The sequence below is a fragment of the Leuciscus leuciscus genome (assembly GCF_965113295.1).
Source record: "Leuciscus leuciscus genome assembly, contig: HAP1_SCAFFOLD_921, whole genome shotgun sequence".
NCBI lineage: Eukaryota > Metazoa > Chordata > Actinopteri > Cypriniformes > Leuciscidae > Leuciscus > Leuciscus leuciscus.
In genome coordinates this window covers 1-8,630 of record NW_028117819.1, presented here as the reverse complement: position 1 = coordinate 8,630, position 8,630 = coordinate 1, and the positions used below count along the sequence as shown (strand labels likewise).

General features: G+C 38.6%; 1 protein-coding gene across 1 annotated transcript; it reads right to left on the bottom strand.

Annotated features, from left to right (window-relative positions):
* Nucleotides 1-311: 311 nt before the first annotated feature.
* Nucleotides 312-5,501, bottom strand: LOC309492074 (myoglobin-like). Its single transcript, XM_082191087.1, has 4 exons — nucleotides 5,354-5,501; nucleotides 3,377-3,462; nucleotides 3,080-3,299; nucleotides 312-1,072 (listed from the first exon to the last, which is right to left on the bottom strand). The coding sequence occupies exons 1-4, from the start codon at nucleotides 5,441-5,443 to the stop codon at nucleotides 932-934; spliced, it is 537 nt and encodes a 178-aa protein (XP_082047213.1). The 5' UTR covers nucleotides 5,444-5,501; the 3' UTR covers nucleotides 312-931.
* Nucleotides 5,502-8,630: the final 3,129 nt, after the last annotated feature.

Below are 8,630 nucleotides of genomic sequence, written 5' to 3'. Positions count from 1 at the left end.
TAGGGGTCACAATGTCATTAATAAATCCCATTCCAGACCCAGATCAGGCCAAAAGACTGACACACCAGATTAGAATAAACACATGTGCATAATCCTTATGATGCTCATTAACCATAAAACACCCCGACTTTAATCATATCCCAGACAGCAACACAGTGTCTGCCCACATCCGGCACGCGTGTTATCCACATGTATTGTACCGGATCTGGGCCGACACTATGTTGCTGTCTGGAAAGGCAGATATAATAATTCAAAAATAGTGTGAAAACTGTTTTTAATGCATAAATGACAAATAACGACACATGAATCAGTTTTTCAGCAGGTAAAAGCGATGTTTATTGATAAGTGTCGCATTACAAAAGCGAAGTCTTGAATATGATTTATTATGCAGGTTAATAGTAGTAAGACAAAGCAAGTGTAGAGAAACAAAATAGTTGCATGTTTATGATCCATATGGCCTTTAGAAATAAGAGAAGCGTCACTGGAATAAAATTTAGTTTTCAATAATAATATTTTCCCCCAAAATATATATATATTTATTTATTTATTTTTATGTGCAATCACTCACAATTTAGATAGTTTCAGGCTCCTCTTGAGACCCTAACACACCTAAAGTATGTAAAGCGCTTTGAGTGCCAAGGAAAGCGCTATATAAATGTAATGAATTATTACTATTATTATAAAGTCACTGTTAGTGTTATGATGACATCATCGGATCAGGTGACGTTCTAAACCTGACGTGATTGGCTCTGTTCTTTCTGAGGCACATTTACATACAATAACAAATAGAGTTGCAGTGTGTTTGGGTTCTAAACATGATTTGTTCTCTGGATGGGTTTTAATCTGATTAGCTGCATAGGAACTAGTGGCGATAACAAGCTGAGTGCTTTTAGCAAGATTTTCCTCGAGCCCGGCTTCCTTGAGGTTTTCTTTAACCGGCGAATCCGACCTCCTTATAGTAGCCGTCGATGTCACCGATGACGACGTCCATGACCTTCCGGAGCGCACTCTGGCCCGCGGGGTCGAGCCCGGCCTTCTCCTCCATCACCTTCACCAGCACCTCCGTGATCAGCTGAGAGAGAGAGAGAGAGAGAGAGAGAGAGAGAGACCGAACGAGAGTGGAGAGAGAGTTTAGAGAGAGAGAGACAGAAAGAGAGTAGAGAGAGAGAGACAGAAAGAGAGTGGAGAGAGAGACAGAAAGAGAGTGGAGAGAGAGACAGAGAGAGAGAGACCGAAAGAGAGTGGAGAGAGAGAGAGAGAGAGAGAGAGAGAGAGAGAGAGTGTAGAGAGAGAGAGACCGAGAGAGAGAGAGAGAGAGAGAGAGAGAGAACTTGAATTTCAAAATCCATTTATTACAAAATTTAAAACATTGTCCAGTCAATTAACACACGGTTAAATATAAAATCAGAACAGACAAGACACAATTATCTTAAAGGGGTGGTTCGGGATTTTTGACATCGGACCTCATTTTTAAGTCAGCCTGGTTGTTATTCATCAGTGGAGACATTTAAAAAAAAAAATTATCTAGTCCTTATATTTGGATAGTTAGCCGATGCTAGGCTAGCGCGAGTCAATGGTATATGTTAGCCAGCCATTAAAAACCGTTTTACCCACTCCACAGTGCACCAAACGCAAATCAATTATAACACTAGACTATCGATGTATATGTCCGTTGAGAGAATAATGTTAGAAATCAAACTTACCTTTTCATCACATTGCATTAGTTATAATTTGTTCCCTGTAATCATAAGCCTTGTCTACAGCAGCAGCGGAGTGATATTGATTACCTAGGCAACCGAGTGAGCCGGTACACAAGTGTATTTACCTGCCGCGACTTTGATATCGCTGAGGAATGCTAGCTAACGTTAGCTGGATGTAACGACTGTAGTGCGCTTCTGTTCTGTGTTTACTTTTTGCCGCATTACTAACCGGAGCAAAGTAAAATTCCGCAGCTGCTGAGAAACTAGTTCCTTTGGGATCATTGAGATGAAAGGTAAGTTTGATTTCTAACATTATTCTCTCAACGGACATTTGCATCGATAGTCTAGTGTTATAATTGATTTGCGTTTGGTGCACTGTGGAGTGGGTAAAACGGTTTTTAATGGCTGGCTAACATATACCATTGACTCGCGCTAGCCTAGCATCGGCTAACTATCCAAATATAAGGACTGGATAATTTTGAAAAAAAAATGTCTCCACTGATGAATAACAACCAGGCTGACTTAAAAATGAGGTCCGATGTCAAAAACCCCGAACCACCCCTTTAAGATGTTAATTATCTTAACATCAATAATCTCACACAAAGCCCCCGTATTGCACCAAACGTGATCAAAAGAAACAGATCATTCATGGCTTTAAAATATTGAAAATCAGTTACAATTCTAGATTTCACTGAATTGAAAAACTCATCTTGTTCAATTTTATGTTTCCTGGTATTATAAATGGCCAGTTTAGCTTGGCCCAGCAAACAGTTCAAAAGTTTGAAAGAGAGAGAGAGAGAGAGAGAGAGAGAGAGAGAGAGAGAGGAAGGTTGGCGATTCGTCTCACGAGAAACTATTTACGAGGGAAAGTGTGTGTGGTTCTAAGAATACACCAGATCCGTCAGCGGGCGAATGAAAGTCAGAAGGACTTCAGCACTTTGCGTTTTCAAGCATGGTGGATTGTGTCCAGAACTGATGTGTGCTGATTGTGTATTTTTAGTATGGTGATGCTAGCCTGGTAACATGCTAATGTCAATGGCATAATTTATTTTTATAAAATTAATGATCAGCATTCACAGTCGGTCACTTATGAGGGTTTTAGTTCAGTGCTAGTTTTACCTTTCTAAAAACTTTCTGCTCCAAAATATAATTGAATATTATAATATTAAAAATGTAATATTTTGTTTCATTTTCTTTCTGTTTTTGCAATGAAATATAGCTTTTTTTTACTTTAAAATGTAATTTGTTTTTTTTACTATATATATATATATTAAGGTAGGCTACTAGTTGTGTTAGGATGCTGTCTAGGCAGTGTTCACTAGTTCACTAGTTTCAAAAGATTAAGACCGTCAGTGTCCAGTGAAGATGTCCTGCGTTACCCTGAAGTTGTTGAGGGCGATCTTGTGTGTTTTGGCGTGTGTGTCGGCCAGTGGTTTGAGGAGGGCAGCGTGATCCCCTTTGGCCTTCAGGAGTTCCCCCAGTTTCTTCAGGACGGTCGCCCCGTGGGCCGCCACCGCCTTGTTCCCCGCCAGATCCGCCTGAGAGATGCCCACAAACTTTGGGAAGAGCTTCAGTGTGTCCGGATACTCCTTAAACAAGCTGAAGAGAGAGAGAGAACATTAGCCAGACCCGGGGAGAACACACGTTCAGATGTGTGTGTGGAGTCAGGAACTAACCGGGTCAGAACCTCCCCCCCGTGACCCGTGTAATCGGCCTCCACGGCTCCCCAGCACTTCAGGACCAGCTCATGATCGGACATCGTCTGTGCAAGACAAGACAAGTTAGACACACACACACACACACACACACACACACCTGTCCTGAAGAACCATCCCAAGCGCAACACATCTCAGGCGTTTGGATCATAGAGCGCATGTTGAAGTGTGTGTGTGTGCCAGTCAGAGGAGCACATGCCGAAGGTTCACGCTTAGCTGAAAGAATATTGTGTGTGCATTGCATTATTTCTTGAGTTTGAGTTTATTTGACATAAAAGTTGCAATGCAACCTTGAAACCATCCACACACACACAAAAGAAGCATCACAACAAAACAAACACATATATATCCATGTCTAAGCCATCCTAAAGCGACCTCTTCACTCGTATATGGGGAGGTTATGGGGTATTGTGCGTGTATGAGTGTTTTTAGAGACTGTCTGTTTGACATTAGCCTCTTAAAATAGGTTCACTGTGCGTCACCAGACGGACAATACAATTTTGGACGGACCTAATTCAGATTTTATCAAAAAGTTTGAAATCTTGAGATTTGATTTTTGAGATCCTTCTATATATTGTTTTTGGTCACAGCTTTATTTTATTGTCTCATATATATATATATATATATATATATATATTTTTTTTTTTGTCTTATGATTATGGGCAGATCTTGGGCTTTGTTGTAAATTGTTACACACATAAAATGTTTAATAAATAAAGAATAAAAAAAAAAAAGAAGTAAATTTTAGTCAACATTTTGCACATTTTGTCTGCATTCGGCTTGTCTAATTGTTTGCATTGATCAAGGTAAACTGTTACTGTACATCTGAACGCCTGTAGTGATGTGAAACACTGAAGATCCATCATCTCAGTTTAGAAGATAATAAATCAGCGGCTTTTAACTCTTTCACTACTCTTTTCTTTCTTTCTTTCTTTCTTTCTCAAACAAATTCTGCTCTTTCAAATTCAATTTGGATTTTTTTCTGTGCGTGTTTTTCCTTCCATCGCAGACGTTTTCCCTTCTTCTGCAGGGACATTTTTACTGAATTTTTAATTTTAAGTTTTCACTTTCCCAACAAACTCTGTCACAAACTATAATTTTACTTTTGAGTTTAATCTTAACTTTGTTATTTTAAGTTTTATTTGACTATTTTATCCTGTCTCAATGAATTCTGCTTAAAAACTACAATTCAACTTTTAAGTTTAACTTAAATGTACCCTTCTCAAACTAATTCTGCTATTTGAATTCAATTTGGACTTCTATGTGCATTTTTATTTCATTGCAAAAGTTTTCCTTTTGTAAAATATAAACTTCTGCATTAAAATTTTACTCAATCTTTTTTTTTTTTTTTTTCTCATAAAATTCTGTAACAAACTAAAATGGTACTTTTGAGTTTAATTTAAACTAAAACTTAGTTTTAACTAATCCTGTCTCAATGAATTCTACTTAAAAACTAGAGTTTCTAAGTTTAACTTACATTTACTCTTCTCAAACAAATTCTGCTATTTTAATTCAATTTGGACTTTGATGTGCAATTTTCTTTCATCTTTTGTAAAATAAAAACTTCTGCGTTGAAATTATGTAATTTTTACTTTTAATAATTGTTTTACTAGTTTTCACTTTCTCATTAAATTCTTTAACAAACTATAATTTTACTTTTGAATTTTATTTAAAGTTTTATTTTACATTGTCTCAATGAATTCTGCTTCAAAGCTAAAAATTGTAAGCTTAATTTTAACTTTTTAAATTATAGTTTACCCTCTCAATCAAATTCTACTACAAAAGAATTTTAAAAAGTAGTATTATAATTTGAAATATCACGAGTAGACTTAATTTTGTTGCTTTTCAAAGCATTTTAAGTGTTAAAATAATGAAAAATGTAGTCATTTACATCCTAACTTTTGCTCAAAACATTATAAAGTCCAGTCAAGCTCTTACCGATATCAGCGTCCGCTTCTGAAGAGTGTGTGACTGGTTGTGTTTGGAAAACTCCCCAAATAAGCTCAGATTATCAGTTTTGCCCCACATTTACCTTTTATACTGCATCTTTGTGACATCACCACCCTCACCTGTCAATCACACTGTCCCTCTCCTTGTCTTGAAATGTTAAACACACCCCTCTAATTTCCCCACCAGAAAACACACACACACTCTCCCTCTCTCTTTCACACACACACACTCTCCCTCTCTCTCTCACACACACACACACACACACACACACACACACACACACACACACACACACACACACACACACACACACACAGTCTCACACTCACACACACACTCTCTCTCTCTCTCTCTCTCTCTCACACACACACACACACACACACTCTCTCTCTCTCTCTCTCTCTCTCTCTCTCTCTCTCTCTCTCTCACACACACACACACACACACACTCTCTCTCTCTCTCTCTCTCTCTCTCTCTCTCTCTCTCTCTCTCACACACACACACACACCCACACACTCACAGATGCACACACTCTCACACACAGACACTAATACTCTCACACACACACACACACACACATTCACTCTCTCTCACACACAGTCTCTGCAACATTGGCTCTGCAACAGAAGCCGTTTGAGATGCTCTGATTCCGTCAGTGGAACACACACACATGCTCACCTGTGCAACACACTACAGTCACTTTAAAAAGTAATTCTGGGATCATGAAGATAGTTGTTCCCTCAGTTCTTGTACAGCATCATCACTGAGCTCATGTTGTGGAGGAGCAGAAGAAGAAGCCTGAGGGGTTGATTGGGGCTTTATGTGTGTCTGGCTCAGGGAAAACAAAACAATGACCGGCACGTGTGCAAACAAACACAGGAAAACAGCACTTAACCTCAAGCTTTTTATATATCAAATCTGAACAATAAAGCAATAAACGCAGGCGCAGCACAACACCATCGACATTGTCCATATCTGTCCTAGCACTCATTCTCTCTTCAGCAGTCACCAGACAGGTGTATTAATAGCATTTGTAGGGTCGTAGAGAGTGTGAGCCTGTGTGTGTGTGTGTGTGTGTGTGTGTGTGTGTGTGTGTGTGTGTGTGTGTGTGTGTTTGGATAAGGGAAAAGCCTTTCCCCTCCATTCAGACCAGTTCAAAGACGGGTCAAGATCAGAAGCCACTGCCAAAATCTGACATAAATGACGAGCTAAACACATTAGCATTAACTCTGAACTTCGGACCCTTTCATGAGGTAAAGATTTTTGTTGTGGAAAAATCACCAAAAGCAAACCAGAGAAAGAATATGTGCTCCACTATGAGACAGTCTTCGGCAACTCTCACACCTTTCATTAGTCCGACAGGGAGATTTCATGATAATGACTCTTGTGTTAAACTGACAGACCACTCAATGTTGCTGGACTACAGTGTTTATGACTGGATTGTAGCGCCATCTCGAGGATGAAACCGTTGATGTGCTTCACAAGACGTCAGTTTGTGTGTTTAGTGATGCACCTCTACAAGGATAATCAGGGCAGGGGGCTTCGCTCATGATCGATTCAAATATTCAAAATTTGGCCGGAAATTGTTGCGTGAGAAACACAGTCTTATTTTGCACGCAGATGCTGGTCAGCTCAACCAAAAACCTTTGAAAGCTAAACACATTTAGTTTTTTGAAAAATGTTTGACTTTTTTTGGCTTTTAGTCTGAATATGTACTGTTATTTATAAGATAGTGTGCTCCAAAAACAATGGCAAAATTCACATTTAGAGGATATAAGCGTTCAAAACGTACAGACTCTCACTTCCGCCAATATGGATCAATGATTTTGATGACGTCACTCTGCACTTCAGCTTCTCATAAGATTTTCTGTCCAATCAAATGCTCTATACTATAGAATCTAAAGCCCCGCCCCCTACATTATACATATAGATGCTGAAGCTGCAGCTGAAATCAGTCACTTGTTCACACATTTGCTATTTCTGCATGATGAATGGCAAGTAGTGCACTTTATATGGGATGGGGAACGATTCAGACATTTAAAGAACGATTAAATATGCTTTCCATTGAGGCGAATGAAGTTTGGTTTCACATTAGTGTCAATCGAACCGCCGCAGCTCCGGTCCTGAGACACGATACACAGAGCAGATCATATGATCGAGTCGCCGCAGACTAGAAAATTTATCAGACTATAATTTGAATTCAACACAGAATGCTGTATTTCAAAGCAACATGGAGGAGATTAGAAGGAGAAATGGTTAGAGATCAGGAGGAAACTGCGGCTTTATCAAGCTCAATGGCTCTGAGCTGTGATATAAACTAAACGCTATTGGCTAATTTAAAAAATAAAAGGGGTGGGGCTGTTTGACATGTCTGTCTTCCTGTTTCAGTGGAAATTATATCAACACATTTGTAGTAAGGCACTTCAGTGGGCCTTTAAATAAACTTTTTGCGTTTTCTTACAGAATAAAGGTCGTTTGTAAACTCTCCAAAAACATTCATCCAAATTAACTCCATAATATGCCATGTGTAATAAAATATTTTCGCCAAAAATATTTTCGGATATATAAAATGTAAATAATGAATCATGATATTTTCAAAATGTCATTTATATATAAAAATATAAATAATAACAAGCATATGTTATTAGTCGTTTATTTGTCAGGACTTTTATTTTGGCGGGTCGTGCAGTGAAAGTGACCGTTCATCGACTCTAGTTATTCCAGCTTCACTGTCGAGTGGCCATTTTTCTGTGTCCGGATCCCGGTTCCGCTCGTTTCTCTCCTAAAACCGCTTTTAACACCGAACAATAACGGATATCACCGGCAAACGAGTCTCGAACATTAACTGCACTCGTCGCGGGGAAGAAAACGGCAGATAAAGCGGGAGTTTCCGTGTGTTGTCCATCATGAATCCTGAATAGTAAGTTTGTGTGAAGAAAAAAAAAAGCGCTGATGACACATCAAACACATGAACGCGCACTCGTCACCTGCTTTATTAATATTTACAGAAACCATGGCAGTGTTAACTAAACAAAATATTAAAGTGAACTAAATGCTGACTTTATATATCAGGATTAATTTGTTTTGTATCACAACTACGCTCTTGTTCAAGCAGATCAAACAACCGGGAGCCGTTTCGATTTGGTTTAAAAAATATTATTATAAATAAATATGTTTATAGCTAGATATGTATAGTAATACTTGTAATAATGATGCATAACATAACTGTCGGGCTGTTTCCGACACACTCGAGTGCCACGTCGT

What these genes read in the sequence shown, in the direction of transcription:
- LOC309492074 (XM_082191087.1), bottom strand. Translation starts at nt 5,443, where the DNA reads ATGTGGGGCAAAACTGATAATCTGAGCTTATTTGGGGAGTTTTCCAAA. An exon ending in AGAAGCGGACGCTGATATCG is followed by an intron (nt 3,463 to 5,353) that starts GTAAGAGCTTGA and finishes TGTCTTGCACAG; the next exon opens with ACGATGTCCGATCATGAGCT. An exon ending in TCGCCCTCAACAACTTCAGG is followed by an intron (nt 1,073 to 3,079) that starts GTAACGCAGGAC and finishes TCTCTCTCTCAG; the next exon opens with CTGATCACGGAGGTGCTGGT.